The 18,032-nt window shown below is 43.2% G+C and overlaps 1 protein-coding gene across 6 annotated transcripts in view; it reads left to right on the forward strand.

The window, feature by feature from the left end:
- The first annotated feature begins 5,515 nt into the window (after positions 1–5,515).
- The window catches only part of RERG (RAS like estrogen regulated growth inhibitor), a 133,725-nt gene continuing 121,208 nt past the window's right edge, over positions 5,516–18,032 (forward strand). For 4 of the 6 annotated variants that reach the window (XM_086401899.1, XM_086401897.1, XM_086401901.1 and 1 more), the window contains exons 1-2: positions 5,745–5,960; positions 9,741–9,904. Coding sequence is in view for 2 of the 6 variants with exons in the window: in XM_086401897.1 (XP_086258023.1) it covers positions 9,844–9,904 (61 nt within the window). In the remaining 4 variants the exon portion in view is untranslated. Of the gene's footprint in view, positions 5,961–9,740; positions 9,905–18,032 lie in introns of all 6 variants that reach the window. The other 2 variants (XR_015164222.1, XM_086401902.1) reach the window with 2 other exon arrangements.

Raw genomic sequence — 18,032 nt, forward strand, 5'->3', positions numbered from 1 at the left:
GCTTATACTGATGATTCATCTACTAATTTTATGTTAGAAGTTTTAACTTAAGCCTGAAGTCAGGCTGAGGGACCAGCGGACAACAAGAGCTCTCTCAAGGGCTATTGCTGCCTAGCAAGCAAATATGCTGGGATATTACTCTCACAGAATACAGGCTACTGAAGATATTGAGGCTTCTCCAGTGGATCAGTGGTAAAGAACTCGCCTGTGATACATGAGCCACAGGAGACACGGGTTGGATCCCTGGGTGGGGAAAAATCCCTGGAGGAGGGCATGGAAACCTACTCCAGTATTCTTGCCTGGAGAGTCCCATGGACAGAGGAGCCTGGTCATCTACAGTCCATAGGGGCACAAAAAGTTGGCCATGACTAAAGCGACTGAGCACACATGTATGTGCTGAAAATATCATACAATGGGTATCAGGCTCCAATATGGTGGCTACTTCTCTGTGGGTACAGCATGTCAAGAGCTGTAGGTGTGCCTGCAAGTGCTTCCCTAATGAAAGGGGAATGCTGGCCTACCTACATGGGCTAAGTAGAAGGATGGAGAGAACAGATTTTGTAGACAAGTTCCCAAGAACTGTTATAAAAGAAGCCTGGCTTGGACCCTCTTCAATAATTCCAATTATGTAAGAGTGGCAAAGTAGGAATTCAACTTAAGTCTCTGTAAGTAGGAAAATAGGTATCTACATATAGATATGTAAATACAGATATTTTTGGTAACTCCTTCCATAAATACTGGAGAAGGAAATGGCAACCCACTCTAGTACTCTTGCCTGGGAAATTCCATGGATGGACAGTCCATGGGGTCACAAAGAGGCAGACACGACTGAGCAAATTCACTTTCTTTTTTCTTTCTTTCCATGAATACAGGGTTTGATAGGAGAGGAAGGTAACATGTGAAACCTAAACACCTTAAAACCATAGAATTCCATGTAATTGGATTTCTATAAAATTCCATATAATCTACCTGGATCATTCACCATGACAGAAGCTTTGAAAACTTCCTGTATGCTGAGACACTTCAATCTCTCTCTCAGACCTCCTTCCTGAGCTTCAGACTCATATGTTCAACTTCTTACTAGCTATTCTATCCCAAATTAAGCATGTGCAAATAAATCCAATACGCACACTCCCAATTTGTTCTCTTCATTCACTCAATGGTTTTTTGAACACCCACTATGTGCCACCATGATCATAGATCCTGGAGGTACAGAGACAATTATGCTATATCCCTACATTCAGGAACGTCAAAGTTTCATGGAGAAGACTGAGAAATAAAAATGAGTACAATGCAAATGTGATAATGGAGCACAGGGTGCTAGGAGACATAGAGTTGGGTCATCTAACGCAAGTGTGTTTTTAGCAGTAGGACATAGGTCTGTGATCAGAAAAGTCACAGAGGAGACAGTATTTGAGATTTCTCAAAGAATTCTTAGGACAACTCCTAAGCTGCAAGGAGATTCCTGCCTCTGTCCCAGACCCAACTGCTCTGGTCAGCGTGGCCCACAACTCATGGCTACAGTGGCTTTTCAGGTGAGCTGGCCCTGGAAACAGCCTCCCTGTTTACATCTCTCCCATCAAGAACACACTGCAGATTGTACACTCAGCCCCAGGTCCCTGTCTGCTCTACGTGATAGCTTCCTGGAGTCCACCTGGTATCTTGCGAAGGATACCTATGTTTCAAAGGAAAGAAATAACCTAGGTGTTTCCTGTTCCTCTAACCAGAAGTGTCATAGTCTTTGGAAAATCATTTAACCTCTCTGAAATGCACCTCCTCATCTATGAAAGGATAATAATTTTAAATATGAGTGCTTACCTCAAGGAGTGTATAAATACCAAATGAGATAAGAGATGTGAAAGGTGGTCTAGCATAGCATGACTATTAATTATCATTGCTAGGTTTTGAGGACGATGGACAGCGACTTCAATTCAACCATTATAAATGCTGATCTTGCAAGGAGAGTGTGAAGCTTTTGGAAATTTCTCAAATATACAGATATGAGTTTCCATTAAATTCAGTATGTGGGTCATGGTGGAGAGGTCTGACAGAACGTGGTCCACTGGAGAAGGGAATGGCAAACCACTTCAGTATTCTTGCATTGAGAACCCCATGAACAGTATGAAAAGGGAAAATGATAAGATACTGAAAGATGAACTCTCCAGATCAGTAGGTGCCCAATTTGCTACTGGAGATCAGTAGGGAAGTAACTCCAGAAATAATGAAGGAATGGAGCCAAAACAACACCCAGTTGTGAATGTGACTGGTGATGGAAGAAAGGTCTGATGCTGTAAGAGCAATATTGCATAGGAACCTGGAATGTTAGGTCCATGAATCAAGGCAAATTGGAAGTGGTCAAACAGGAGATGGCAAGAGTGAATGTCGACATTCTAGGAAGCAGCGAACTAAAATGGACTGGAATGGGCGAATTTAACTCAGATGACCATTATGTCTACTACTGTGGGCAGGAATCCCTCAGAAGAAATGGAGTAGCCATCATGGTCAACAAAAGAGTCCAAAATGCAGTAATTGGATGCAAAATGACAGAATGATCTATGTTCGTTTCCAAGGCAAACCATTCAGTATCATGGTAATCCAAGTCTATCCCCTGACCAGTAATGCTGAAGAAGCTAAAGGTGAATGGTACTATGAAGACCTACAAGACCTTTTAGAACTAACACCCCAAAAAGATGTCCTTTTCATTATAGGGGACTGGAATGCAAAAGTAGGAAGTCAAGAAACACATGGAGTAATAGGCAAATTTGGCCTTGGAGTACAGAATGAAGCAGGGCAAAGGTTAATAGAGTTTTGCCAAGAGAACACACTGGTCATAGCAAACATCCTCTTCCAACAACACAAGAGAACACTCTACACATGGCCATAATCAGATGGCCAACACCAAAATCAGATTGATTATATTCTTTGCAGCCAAAGATGGAGAAGCTCAATATAGTCAGCAAAAACGAGACCGGGAGCTGACTGTGGTTCAGATTATGAACTCCTTATTGCCAAATTCAGACTTAAATTGAAGAAAATTGGGACAACCACTAGACCATTCAAGTATGACCTAAGCCAAATCCCTTATGATTATACACTGGAAGTCAGAAATAGATTTAAAGGACTGGATCTGATAGAGTGCCTGATGAACTATGGATGAAGGTTCATGACATTGTACAGGAGACAGGGATCAAGACCACCCCCAAGGAAAAGAAATGCAAAAAAAGCAAAATGGCTGTCTGAGGAGGGCTTATCAATAGCTGTGAAAAGAAGAGAAGTGAAAAGCAAAGGACAAAAGGAAAGATATACCCACCTGAAAGCAGAGTTCCAAAAAATAGCAAGAAGAGATAAGAAAGCCTTTTTCAGTGATCAATGCAAAGAAATAGAGGAAAACAATAGAATGAGAAAGACTAGAGCTCTCTTCAAGAAAATTAGAGATACCAAGGGAATATTTCATGCAAACATGGGCTCAATAAAGGACAGAAATGGTATGAACCTAACAGAAGCAGAAGATATTAAGAAAAGGTGGCAAGAATACACAGGAGTACTATACAAAAAAGTTCTTCATGACCCAGATAATCACAATGATGTGATCACTCACCTAGAGCCAGACATCCTGGAATGTTAAGTCAAGTGGGCCTTAGGAAGCATCACTACAAACAAAGCTAGTGGAGGTGATGGAATTCCAGTTAAACTATTTCAAATCCCAAAAGATGATGCTGTGAATGTGCTACACTCAATATGTCAGCAACTTTGGAAAACTCAGCAGTGGTTACAGGACTGGAAAAGGTCAGTTTTCATTCCAGTCCCAAAGAAAGGCAATGCCAAAGAATGCTCAAACTACCGCACATTTGCATTCATCTCACATGCTAGTAAACTAATGCTCAAAATTCTCCAAGCCAAGCTTCAGCAATAGGTGAACCCTGAACTTTCAGATGTTCAAGCTGGTTTTAGAAAAGGCAGAGGAACCAGAGATCAAATTGCCAACATCTTCTGGATCATGGAAAAAGCAAGAGTTCCAGAAAAAGATCTATTTCTGCTTTATTGACTATGCCAAAGCCTTTGACTGTGTGGATCACAATAAACTGTGGAAAATTCTGAAGGAGATAGGAATACCAGACCACCTGACCTGCCTCTTGAGAAACCTATATGCAGGTCAGGAAACAACAGTTAGAACTGGACATGGAACAACAGACTGGTTCCAAATAGGAAAAGGAGTACATTAAGGCTGTATATTGTCACCCTGCTTATTTAACTTCTATGCAGAGTACATCATGAGAAATGCTGGACTGGAAGAAGCACAAGCTGGAATCAAGATTGCCAGGAGAAATATCAATAACCTCAGATATGCAGATGACACCACCTTTATGGCAGAAAGTGAAGAAGAACTAAAGAGCCTCTTGGTGAAAGTGAAAGAGGACAGTGTAAAAGTTGGCTTAAAGCTCAAAATTCAGAAAACTTAGATCATGGCATCCAGTCATGGATGGCATGGCAAATAGATGGGGAAACAGTGGCTGATTTTATTTGTTTGGGCTCCAAAATCACTGCAGATAGTGATTACAGCCATGAAATTAAAAGATGCTTACTCCTTGGAAGGAAAGTTATGACCAACCTAGATATCATATTAAAAAGCAGAGACATTACTTTGCCAACAAAGGTCTGTTTAGTCAAGGTTATGGTTTTTCCAGTAATCATGTATGGATGTGAGAGTTGGACTATAAAGAAAGCTGAGTGCCGAAGAACTGATGCTTTTGAACTATGGTGTTGGAGAAGACTCTTCAGAGTCCCTTGGACTGCAAGGAGATCCAACCAGTCCACCCTGAAGGAGACCAGTCCTGGGTGTTCATTGGAAGGATTGATGTTGAAGTTGAAATTCCAATACTTTGGCCACCTCATGCGAAGAACTGACTCATTTGAAAAGACCCTGATGCTGGGAAAGATTGAGGGCAGGAGGAGAAGGGGATGACAGAAGATGAGATGGTTGGATGGCATCACCAACTCAATGGACATGAGTTTGGGTGAACTCCGGGAGTTGGTGATGGACAGGGAGGCCTGGCGCTGCGTTTCATGGGGTCGCAAAGAATTGGACACGATTGAGCGACTGAACTGAAATGATGTCTCTTCTAGCATCTTAGCTTCCAATCTGGCCCAAAATTTCATTCCAACCGTTTACTAGCCTTGAGGACAAGTTTTGCGCTCAGTCGTGTCCAACTCTTTGCGACCCCATGGACTATAGCGCGCCAGGCTCCTCTGTCCATGGGATTTCCCAGGCAAGAATATTGGAGTGAGTTGCTATCTCCTTCTCCGAGGGATCTTCGCCACCCAGGGATCGACCCCGCGCCTCCTGCATTGCAGGCGGATTCTTTACCGCTGAGCCATCCGGGAAGCCCCAGGACAAGTTATTTATCCTCTGTTTTCTCTTGGGTCTCATGGGGATAATTAAACATGCCTCTAAAGGATGGTGTGAGGATGATTTGAAGTAGGGAATAGAAAACATCACGCAGTGGTGCATTCACACGCGAGGTTTTAACCAAGGGACGAGGTCCTTCTGTGAGAACCCAGAAGCCGGGAACTGAGGGGGGCCAAGCGAAGAGTGTCTCGGGTGCGGCGAAGGAATATGGATGCTCACACTCTGCAGCTGGAGGCAGCCTCGAGGGGGGAACCTGGCGCTGGCGCCGGTAGGGGGCGCCGGAGCGCCGCACTGCAGCATCCCGGCGGCCTCCCGGGCTGAGCTCGCGTCCTGCCGCAGTCCCTCGGCCGCTAGTCGGAGCGAGCGGCAGCGAGGAGACCCCGGCCGCTCCGCCAGCGCTTGCCGCCGCTCCCACCCACGATCTCAGCCCAGCGGCTGGGAAACGCCCCCCGCAGACTGCGCTGCGCAACGTGGGAGGGTTAGCGGTCCCGGGGACCGGCTTCCGAACTTGCCAGGGGACCGCAGCTCTCCCGGGCCTGGAGAGTGTGAACAGGTGAGTGTAATGCACGTGCCCAGGTGGCCCTTTCGGGATGACTTCCTGCAAACCCTTCGGAGCCCCTGAACGCTCGGCCTCTGGGGGCGGTCCTCTTGGTCCCTGGGTCCTCCCAGGCAGGGGTTGGGGGTCGCCGAGAGGGTGATGTGAGCGCCAACGCCAGGGGCTTAACAGCACCCTCCGTTCGGGGCTAAGATCAGAAATGCCTTTTTGACTCAGGTTCCATCCGCCGCCTAGATTGAGAGCAAGTGACCTGCAGTCCACCATGGGCTTGTTTATCATTCCAGGATACCTGTTGCTTTCTGAGCAACGCTATAGCCAGGGGTCTCCTACAATCTTCCTCGTCCCCGTGCGTGCTGCGTTGTGATAAGATGAGGGACAATTCCTGGTAATGAGACTGGCAAAACTTGGTTTCAGAGCTAGAGAAGGAGTGGCCCAAAGAGAATCTCATCCCACCGTCAGATTAGAGTCTTTGTTTCCCTAAATACCTGCACTTTATTTTGATGAGACCATAAACACAGAAGTTGAAACAACTATTACCTTATAAAGATGCTTGTGTTTCCCACCTCCCCCCCCCCACCCCAAGAAGATGTAGAAAGCAAGGACTGTGGTAAGTATAATAGTTTAGGGATTTACTGTGAATAAATTTTTTTTAAAAAAATAAATAAGATCAGCTTATTAGTGAACTAAATGTCATAGGCCTATTGGATTGTAAGCTCTTTGAAGATGACCATTTGTGATTAGCATGTATGTGAGATGAATCAATGCATGCATTAACAGTAACAGAATTTGGAGTCTTCCTAAGCTTTCTTTTGGTACCTTTCTGTTTCGGAAAAAGATCAATACACCTTTAATCCCTCAAATGAACCTCTTACCTGTGATTTTAGCTTTAGTAGTGACAGAAACTGAGAATTTTTTGTTCTATTAAAACACTGTCCACCTAAAAACTGAACGGCAGCTTCGAGACACAGACAGAAGACTTCTGCCCAACAACATGAAAACGAATGTTTTCTTCCATCCATGTTATGGAAGGTCTTGGATCTTGAATTATTTTGAACATCAGAGACTTGGCAACAGGTCCCTCATTAATACAACTGACACATTTATCTTTGTTTCCTGTCTTTATCAAATGTAACTTTTTCACATATTCATGTGAGAAAATGTTCAAAGATGTATGTCAGTTTTGTGTCTCCCTTTAGGGGGTTTTTCTTAACATAACCTAAAATTGATGCTAAGTAGCTGTATCTTTATTACGTTATATATGAAACATTCAACCCACACAATTTCTCTTTCTTATGTGAAGTTCCTATGCCTCTGAGGCCATTTGGGAATTACTGAAAAACTTGACTTAACAAGTGTTTGTTTATTTTTTTCAAATTACATTTGATGGCTACTCTCTTGAAGCATAAATCAAATAGTAAATTATTTGGATTTTTATGGGCATGGGAATGAGCAGTCCTGCATGAGATAGCAAATTGCTGTTTATACAAGCTCCAGACACTTGCATGTTCTATGTTTCAAAGAAATGCTTGCCATTCTTATTTGGAATTCATTTAGTTAATATATCTCAATAGATTATGCTTCTGTGATGCTTCTGTGATGAAGCACTGAACCTTAAACACAGAGGCCTTTTCTTAATGAATGCACATAAAATGACAACAAAGTTCTTTTATCTTTAGCTGAAAGTGTGGGACTGGACACATTACAGATGTTACAACTTCTGTGTTTTGTGCTACTAATGATCACGAAGGAGTTTTTTCATTATTTTGATGAAGTAAACAGCAGCCAATGCTAATGTTGACCTTTCTGTCCTTCGGAGGAAGCTCTGACACTGTGGAAGTCAGCAAATACATAATTTGTGAGGCAGAGGTCAGTGGTTTAGATGCATAGGGAAGGAAACAATTACATGTTAATGTCTTTGTAGAAATACTTTTTCAGGAGAACTTTTCCTTTTTTTCTTTCTCTGGAAAAGCTCTTTTAGAAAATTTGTAAATGCCAAAACCCTGGCAGGAGCGGTTCATATGTTTAGATAACAGACTTGAAAGTGAAGTCTTGTATTTAAGATGAAAACATCGATTGCAGAAGTTCAGAATGGGGAAGCCTGCAGTTCATGTGAAAAATGTGAGCCTTAATATGAATATAACCACCATGCCTTGATGAAGAGGAAGAATCCCATGAAACTTGTGCTGGGTCATTTGTCAGGTCACATTTCAAGGGGTTGAATGCAAAGGATGCCATGTTTTTAGAGTGATTAAAATGGCAAATGCCAGAGAAGGGAGCTGCATATGGTCAAAAGGGAAGGTGAGGGTCAAAAAGCATAAACAAGAACAGACGTCTCTGTGTAGAACCAAGGAAGAGGACTGGTCTCACTTTCCTAGAAGGTAGAAGTCTAGAATGGGACAAAGGCTCCTAGTAATTGCTAGGTACTTGAAGGGCTCTGAGTGAAAGAAAATAAAAAGTTGATGTTATGCTGCTCCTCCCCTCCCTCCTGGAAGTGGTAAATTCGACCCTGAGTGGTTATTAGATGGTTGCCTGGTCATATGAAAGGGCTCCTGTGATGGCTGGAGGATTTTTTTTTTTCATTAACTCCAAGACTTTCCAATTTTACATTTCCATGGTACCAAGGACCTTGGCGTCATTCCTAAAGCACCCATAATATAAAGTGGGCTTGCATCCGTGCTAAGTTGCTTCAGTTGTGTCTGACTTTGTGTGACCCTATGGACTGTAGCCTTCCAGGCTCTTCTGTCCAGGGTATTCTTCAGGCAAGAACACTGGAGGAGTTGCAGTGCTCTCCTCCAGGGGGTCTTCAGGGACTGAACCTGCATCTCTTAACGTCTCCTGCATTGGCAGGCAGATTCTTTCCCACTAGTGCCACCTGGGAAGCTTACGTTTACATAATATCACTTACCAGGTGGTACTAGTGGTGAAGAATCTGCCTGCCAGTGCAGGAGACATGCAGGAGACGGGGGTTCTGATCTCTGGGTCAGGAAGATCCCCTGGAGGAGAAAATGGCAACCAACTCCAATAGTCTTGCCTGGAGAATCCCATGGACAGAGGAGCCTGGCAGGCTACAGTTCATCGGGTCACAAGGAGAGACATGACTGAGCACCCAAGTATTAGGACAATGCTATAAACTAATGTACTTGAGGTTGTTATAATAGCATTTATCTTTTGTGTTCCAGGGCATTGTGCCTAGGAAAATGTAAAAATATCTAGATGTTATGTATCAGTTTTAGGAATGTGGGTATCTGTCATATGACTTGACCTTGTGATCTAGTGAATGGAGATAAAACTTAAACCTTGAAAGGCAAATTCAATCATATTACAGTGGGGTTAGCTAGTAGAAATGTGTATTAGTCAGCCCAAAGGGAAATAGAATTCCAAATGTGACTGTCCCCATCGTGTGTGTTTGTATATTGGGTATTTACAGGCACATGATAAATACTTATATTTACAGACAAGGATTTGTTATCAATTACTGACATAAAACATTCTTTGAGGAAGTGCTTTTGAAAATGCTATCTTATGTAAAAAAAAAAAAAAAAGAAAGAAAAAAGGTATGTTTTAGAACCAGACAGATTGAAGAGCAAGTCCTGGAACTATCATTTTTTAGTTGAATGGTTTACAGTAAATTCCTCGAGCCCTCTTGCAGGATTGTGGTGGCGATCACAAGATCAAAGATACTGATCAAGTCAATGATTCTGGTACATAGAAGATGCTTAATAAATATGAAATTCTTTCTCCAGTCATTTGTGAATTCGCAAATCTCTTTTGTTTAAGGATTGCAGATTTACCATGATATGGTGAATCCCAGGGCTGGAACCACAAAGATCTTCTCAGCTCTTTAGTTTGAACCACAGGGAATTGTCTACCAGCACCCAGCATGGCTAAAAGTGCAGAGGTCAAACTGGCAATATTTGGGAGAGCAGGCGTGGGCAAGTCAGGTAAGGTGTTTGTTGTGGTGGTAGTAGTGTGTGTGTGTCTTTGTGTGTCTTTGTTACTGACTCAGCAGGTGTGGGGAGGGGAAGGGGCGGTTGGCATATCTCCTATTCTCCTATGTGGCTCTATTAGAATTCTCTTTAACTCAGATTTTCATTTTGCATAATCAGGTTTTATGTCCTCTTTTGCTTCTTTATGGTAAAGCAGCGCTGTTGATAATACACAAGGCAATGGATACGTCAGAGGTCTTGATATTCCAAGGAACGATGTCCGACTTCCAGAGAAATAAGATTGGATAAATTAAAAAATACATTTGCTCTTTTTTTTTTTTTTGTCTATATGAAATCCTGAGGGGCCAATGTAATATCTCATCAATCTCGATATGCTCAGCAACCGGCTCAATGTCAAGCATGTGTTGAGTGCTGAATAAATGCGTCTTTACAAGGAGAAGAATTCTATTATTGTTATCCAAAGCAGGGTTCGACTGCTTGTTGCTCAAAAGTCAATAAAGAGGACAGATTGGTCGAAAGGAAAGTTTGCTTTATTTTGGATTCTGGCAACCAGGCAGGGAGAGAGGACATCTGTCTAAAGGCTGACTTCCCTGCACCCCAATCAGGGCACATGAATTTTTATAGACAGAGGGAGGGGGCTACATGCAGGGACCACACAGTCAGCTCTAACAGTCATCTTGAAATTGGTCATCAGTGGTCTGACCAGCATCATCTTGATTGTTTTTAGTACAGTTAATTTTCAGTTCCCTGGGTCAGTTTGTTTCCATGTCCTTGAGGCCAGTTCTCAGAATTCCAGTACTCTTGCCTGGAAAATCCCATGGATGGAGGAGCCTGGTAGACTGCAGCCTATGGGGTCGCTAAAAGTCGGGTACGACTGAGCAACTTCACTTTTACTTTTCACTCTCATGCATTGGAGAAGGAAATGGCAACCCACTCCAGTATTCTTGCCTGGAGAATCCCAGGGACAGAGGAGCCTAGTGGGCTGCCGTCTATGGGGTCGCACAGAATCGGACACGACTGAAGCGACTTAGCAGCAGCAGCAGCAGCAGCAGCATGTCACAGCTACAGTCTGGTCATCCTGTAGTTAATCACTCCACCTGGTAGGGCTTTCAGTATCTATAAGACAGCTCACAGGATATGGCTCAGAATCTTATCTACAACCCTTGAGAAGGAACTAAGGGTCCTTGACTTTGCTTAATGACGACATTATTATTATTTGGTCTCCTCTGACTGTTTTCCTTTGTTTCTGCATGTTCTCACTTCTCTGATTAAGTGTATTCTTTGGCTAACGTTTTTCCACAGACAAAAGGCAGGCAGAGGACATGGGGGGAAGGGCCATAGGGTTCTGCTTCATTTCGTTGTCACTTGACACATCTAAAATCAGGGAGGACTGTGAAGGCTGGGATGTGTCTGAGCTCAAGTGAGACAGATATTGCCAGCACCTCTAGGGTGAATTCAAATGACCAGATTGTGGTGCTCCTCAGTAACTGAGAACCTTTAGTGTTTCACACCTGAGGAAAGGTTTGCAGACCTTTCAGGTAAAGGGCAAAATGGTGGAAGTGAAAAATGTGTCTAGTCCAACTTGAAAAACAGATCTCAGATTTTATAATTAAAGAGTGCTAAGCAGGTGTTGCTAAAATGCCAGGGTAACGTGTTTTTTCAGAGGACATTGCTTTAGTCTCTTACCGGAAGAAAGACTCATAATTGACTTTGTCCACTGAGATTTTCGGAGAAGGCAATGGCACCCCACTCCAGTACTCTTGCCTGGAAAATCCCAAGGACGGAGGAGCCTGGTAGGCTGCAGTCCATGAGGTCGATAAGAGTCAGGGACACGACTGAGCGACTTCACTTTGACTTTTCACTTTCATGCATTGGAGAAGGAAATGGCAACCCACTCCACTGTTCTTGCCTGGAGAATCCCAGGGATGGGGGAGCCTGGTGGGCTGCTGTCTACGGGGTCACACAGAGTCGGACACGACTGAAGTGACTTAGCAGCAGCAGCAGCAACTGAGCTTTTGGTTCTCAAGGAAGGGCTCTAACAGATATAGCGTGTGTGTGTTCGTAGAGAGAAGTCTGTTCAGATCATCCAATACAACAGGTCATCCATATAGTCTTAAACACTTACGTCGTTGTTGTTGTTCAGTCATTAAGTCATGTCTAACTCTTCACAACACCATAGACTGTAGCCCACTAGGCGTCCCTGTCCTCCACTATCTCTCGAAGTTTGCTCAAATTCATATCCCAAACACATATGAGCAGTCGTTAATTCTGTGACCAACCTCTCTTTCCAAATCGGCTCTCTGGTTTCATTTCAGCAGTAAATACTGCCTGCTGTAAGTCTTTCTCTCTCTTTTTCTCTTAATTTTCTTGAGAGGGCTCTTTGCCATCACTGTTTCCTCCCACTTGCTATTTGCTTTGGCCTTTGGCAGAAACCAGGTAAAGAAAGTAATAGACAGTTGGCAAGGTTAAGAAACTTCCAGCCTTCACAAGCTCTAAGATTGTTAAACTCCTCCCTATTCATCTTAGTTTCCTGACGGCAAGCATGCATGCTTGCTTCCATGCATGCTAAGTTGCCTCAGTCGTGTCCGACTCTTTGTGACCCTATGGACTGTAGCCTGCCAGGCTCCTCTGTCATTGAGATTCTCCAGGCAAGAATACTGGAGTGGGTTGCCATGCGCTCCTCCAGAGGAACTTCCTGACCCAGGGATCGAGCCGGTGTATCTTATGCTGCCTGCATTGTCAGGGGTGTTCTTTATCACTAGCGCCACCTGGGAAGCCTTCCTGATGGTGTAAGAACCTAACTTTTGTAGCTGGTGGAATGATCTGGAGAATGAGGAGAGTGTTTTATTGAGTGGAGGATGAGGCAGTGTGTGGGAAGATTCGTTCTGCCCACAAGAGCTGGCCTGAATTTTCACCAGTGAGGGATCAAGGGTTAGAGCTCACTGTTTAACATCCATTCATTCACAATTTTACACAGGCAATAAGGGAAGGGGAATTTTTAAACCTTATGTCATCACCAAAAGAAAGTCTACATGCTTTGGAAAGTGAATCATGAAAATAAAAGTACAGTTGAGAGAACAACTTACTTTCTGTTCCGTATGCATGCTGCGTGCTGAGTTGCTTCAGTCATGTCTGACTCTGTGCGATAGTATGGACTGTAGCCCACCAGGCTCCTCTGTCCATGGAATTCTCCAGGTAAGGATACTGGAGTGGGTTGCAGTGCGCTCCTCCAGGGGATCTTTCTGACCCAGGGATTGAACCTGCATCTCTGACGTCTCCTGCATTGGCAGGCAGGTTCTTTACCACTATCATCACCTGGGAAGTCCGTGTACCCTATAACCATCCCTTTTTCATCTGTATTATCTCTTAACAAACTGGGTGTCTCCTTCTGTCAAGACTGATCCATGAATCAGAGCATAGACCTCAGTTGGCTTTGTCTTCCCCAAAGTAGTTTCAATCCTTGTCTCAAGGATTCCTCTCATTCTCTACTGACCTTTTCGCCTGAGCATTTCTTTGTCCACCACTCCATCTTTTTCTTTTCTCCAAGGTTATTGAACATGGGCTCTGGCCTCAGTGTCTTAACTTTTTTTTTGACTTCCTGTTCATTGCTTAAACATCTTTCACTGTGATCATACTGCTAAAACTGATTTTATAAAAGTCAGGGCTTCCCAGGTGACCCAGTGGTAAAGAATCCACCTGCCAGTGCAGGAGACACAAGAGATGAGGGTTTGATTCCTGGGTCGGGAAGATCCCCTGGAGGAGGAAATGGCAACCCATTCCAGTATTCTTGCCTGAAAAATCCTGTGGACAGAGGAACCTGTTGGCCTACAGTCCATGGGGTTTCAAAGAGTTGGATATGACTGACCACACACACACCACTGATCAATAACCAACCAATCTAATGAATCTTTCCCAGTTCTTAGAACTCTTGTTACCGTTTAACACTACTGCTTACTCTTTCCTAAAACTCCTGCCTTCCCAGGCTACCATTACATCACCCTGCTTGGCTTTCCTGCCACCTCTTTTTTGACCCTAAGCAGCTGTTTCAGGGCTGCTGTTTACTGGCCTACCTCTCAAAGATCGGGGCTTCCAGCTTCCACATACTATTCTCTGATCCTCACGTTCCATACCCTCAGGGAATGAGCCCTCAATGCCCAGAGCTTGAAGATAATACCTGCACAAGAAGTCCACATTCTGCCGACCTTGGTTTTAATTTATGGAAAGTGCAGAAGTGGAACTTGTTTGTTAAGGTCCTTCCCAAGTCTTAAATCCTATGATTCTTGATTAATAACTCTTCTTTGGACTGCTTTCTCATTCCACCTTATATACATTCTGCCATGGGTGTTTATTTTCGTTTAGGTGAAGATGACAGTGATAGACCACATGCCTTTAAACAATTGCCTTTTTGTCTGTCATCTATAAACAGGCAGTGTTTTCCTATTTCAACATGAGACTGTTTTCCCGAGACCTTGTAACCACACCTCCCATTTAAAAAGAAGTGCTGGTTTAACTTATGTATGGGAGTCAGTTCTGAGACCTTTTCCCAGAGTTCAGTGAAAACAACCACAGAGGACTTGATAACCTATCAGCTTTGAAACCAGACTCTAGCCATGGTGAATTCATGTTTATTCTAGTTCTTTATTAATATGGATTGCTCATCTCTGCCTTGTCATTGTACTCTACCTTCACCTTCCTATTGTACAGATTGTATCTGTTTTGTAAGTAACTTTTGTGTTTTTTTCAGTCTGCAAGAAATTATACCTTCTGGAATGTATTTGGCTCCTCACCTACTCAAATGCCTCCCCAAATGACCATGATCTACCTGTGGGCTCAAACAATCCATTTCTTACCAAACACCCAGCGGAAAAAGTATTCCTAGGAAGGGCGGGCCAGCAGGTGACCTTGGAGTGGTAGAAACTGGGTGTCTCTGCTTTGAACCTGGGTCTAAGTGTCAGACACGACTTGGCAACTGAACAACAGCTGTGTGAATTGCTTCAGAGGCTCCAAGCCTGACATGGCCTATCTGCTTTCCCCCACACTCAATACCAATTTGGAATTTAGTGTGCTTAGTTACTCAGTCATGTCCAACTCTTTGAGACCCCTTGGACTGTAGCCCACCAGGCGCCTCTGTTCATGGGATTCTCCATGCAAGAATTCTGGAGTGGGTAGCCATTTCCTTCTCTAGGGGGTCTTCCTGACCCAGGGATTGAACCCAAGTCTCCTGCATTGCAAGCGGATTCTGTACAGTCTGAATCTCCAGGGAAGCCCAGGCATTTAGGGTAAATAAGACCAATTGTCTATTTGCTAACAGTGGCTTGGGTGGCCTGGAGTCAAGTGCAAAAGCCCCTGAGTCCTACTGTTAGGTCTGACTCCCAGTTCTACACTTTATTAGCTGTGTGAACTTGGCAACTTTGACACGGCACTTAAATCCTCAATTTCTGCAATTATACAAAGATTATAATAGTGCCTATCTCAAAGAGTTGTTGTTAGAACTGAGTGAAATATTATACACAAGTTTTTTAGATTGGTATCCGGCACAGCGTACGTGCTCAAGTATATTACAGTTTTCAAGGTGTGCCCTTTAAGTTTGTTAGTTAGTTGTCTAATGAAAACATCCAAAGATATGTTTCTACTCAAGTGAGTGTTTGGGTTTTCATTAAAAGTCAGAAAACTTATAATAACAAAATTCTGTATCACTGCTCAGCACGCACACACACACACACACTTTCTGTCTCTCTCTTCTTAAATCCACCGTCTGGTTTATGTCAATTACAGCTTGACCACTGATGATCATAACAATACTTCTCCTGGCTAATATCTTGGAAATCTTGGGGAAAAACAGCCAGAAATATTTTGGTGTCCTTAATAAATTAAACCTCTTAAATTTGAAAGCGCTTCTGGTATGTAGTTGATGGCTTCCTAAGCCCAGGTAACAGATAAGCCCTCCATGTTTAAAACAGACTTTAACGGTAACCAGAACTCTTTGGTTGACAGGTTGACATTAGACGCGTCAGCACGGACGAAATTTAATAATGTGTTAATTACCAAACACATGGGGTATGTCTGTGTGTGTCTGTGCATTGCAGTATTTACAGGGTCTTTTGGATCAGGAAGATTCTTCTTCCTTCTGTCTAGTCTTGGCAGTTCTTGCAGTCCTGTCTTCAAGTGATCTTTCTGGCTTAGCAAGCTCACTGGTTCAGCATGGGGAGCACTGTGTGGATGCTTCAAAGTGTAGAGTCAAGGGAAGCCCCGAGTTTTCCCAACCCTTTCCTTTTTCTGTTGCCCCAGCAGAGCAAATGTTTTTCTTCTCTGGCTAAGGATAAGGCAGCCAGTAATAACATTGCATGTAGGACATAGATTTTCCTTACATGTTTGCAGCAGCCTCTAATGTGACAAGTAATGAAAGCAAAAAGACCTGTTGTAAAACCTAGAATGCACACCATATTTATTATGTAAATGCTTCCTGGATTCACAGTATTCAAATAGGTAGTATGTGTGGGAGGAGCCGGAACAGTAACAACTGAAATTTTCAGCTCCGTTTCACAGTTGACATTCTCATTTTAGGACTGAAATATTGTGTGCCTTACCTAAATATATTTCTTGAAAGGGCTAGTCTCAAAGTTAATGGAGTAACGCTTGTTCTCTAATTCAAAAGCCAGTTGATTCACTCATCCGTGAAGGCCTAAGTGCATAGATTCAGATTGCTGGGCTGTAAATTGGGGTGCCAAATGCAAACAAGCATGTGATACCGTTTCCCTTGGCACAAAGAGATTTCTTTTTTCTCTTCCCGTCTCTTGCTCTTGTTTGATTTTCCCTCTCTCTCAATTACAAAAAGTTTTGAAAAGTTCTTTTCATTTTTTCTTCAAGTAGGACAGGCAAGGACAATGCTGATTTTAAATGTAACTCTTCCAATATGTATCAGACACTGCTTTAATATGTATGTGTCCTTTATGGCTGAGTTATGTTTATGAGATCACATATAATTAATGTATTAAATAAGAACAATATTAGTGGTGTCTTGGGTAGGTCAATTTCCTTAATGCTATAGAACTAAGCTTTATGTTTTAGAACTTTTTCTTTACCCAAGTAGTTGCTGCTGCTGCTGCTAAGTTGCTTCAGTCATGTCCGACTCTGTGCGACCCCATAGACGGCAGCCCACCAGTCTTCTCCGTCCCTGGGATTCTCCAGGCAAGAACACTGGAGTGGGTTGCCATTTCCTTCTCCAAGTAGTTACACCAGTCTATATCCTTCATTTATACTGAACAGTGTAGTGTGATGCTTCTTAAACATTGTCTCCAATGTACTTTACAAAAGAAGGAGAAGGGGACTTTCCTGGTGATCCAGTGGTTAAGACTTTGCTTTCCAATGCAGGGGGTGTGGATTTGACCTCTTATATGTAAACTAAGGTCTCATATGCCTTGAGGCTGAAAAACCAAAACATGAAACAGAAATAATATTGTCACAAATTCAATAAAAACTTTAAAAACAGGCCACATCAAAAAAATCTTAAAAAAATAAATAAAGGGAGGAGAAAGATCTAGGGGATTGGGTCATATAAGCATCTCATTACAGTCACGTAATTCTATTGCATGTTTTATTGATTACATAAATATAGGCAAAATTTAATATCAATAGTAACCTAGATAGCATATTCAAAAGCAGAGATATTACTTTGCCAACAAAGGTTCGTCTAGTCAAGGCTATGGTTTTTCCTGTGGTCAGGTATGGATGTGAGAGTTGGACTGTGAAGAAGGCTGAGTGCCGAAGAATTGATGCTTTTGAACTGTGGTGTTGGAGAAGACTCTTGAGAGTCCCTTGGACTGCAAGGAGATCCAACCAGTCCATTCTAAAGATCAGTCCTGGGTTTTCTTTGGAAGGAATGATGCTAAAGCTGAAACTCCAGTACTTTGGCCACCTCATGCAAAGAGTTGACTCATTGGAAAAGACTCTGATGCTGGGAGAGATTGGGGGCAGGAGGAGAAGGGGACGACAGAGGATGAGATGGCTGGATGGCATCACTGACTCGATGGACGTGAGTCTGAGTGAACTCCGGGAGTTGGTGATGGACAGGGAGGCCTGGCGTGCTGCAATTCATGGGGTCGCAAAGAGTCAGACATGACTG

The sequence above is a fragment of the Bos grunniens genome, chromosome 5 (assembly GCF_055505025.1).
Source record: "Bos grunniens cultivar Pamir isolate PY7600 chromosome 5, Bosgru_T2T1.0, whole genome shotgun sequence".
Lineage (NCBI taxonomy): Eukaryota > Metazoa > Chordata > Mammalia > Artiodactyla > Bovidae > Bos > Bos grunniens.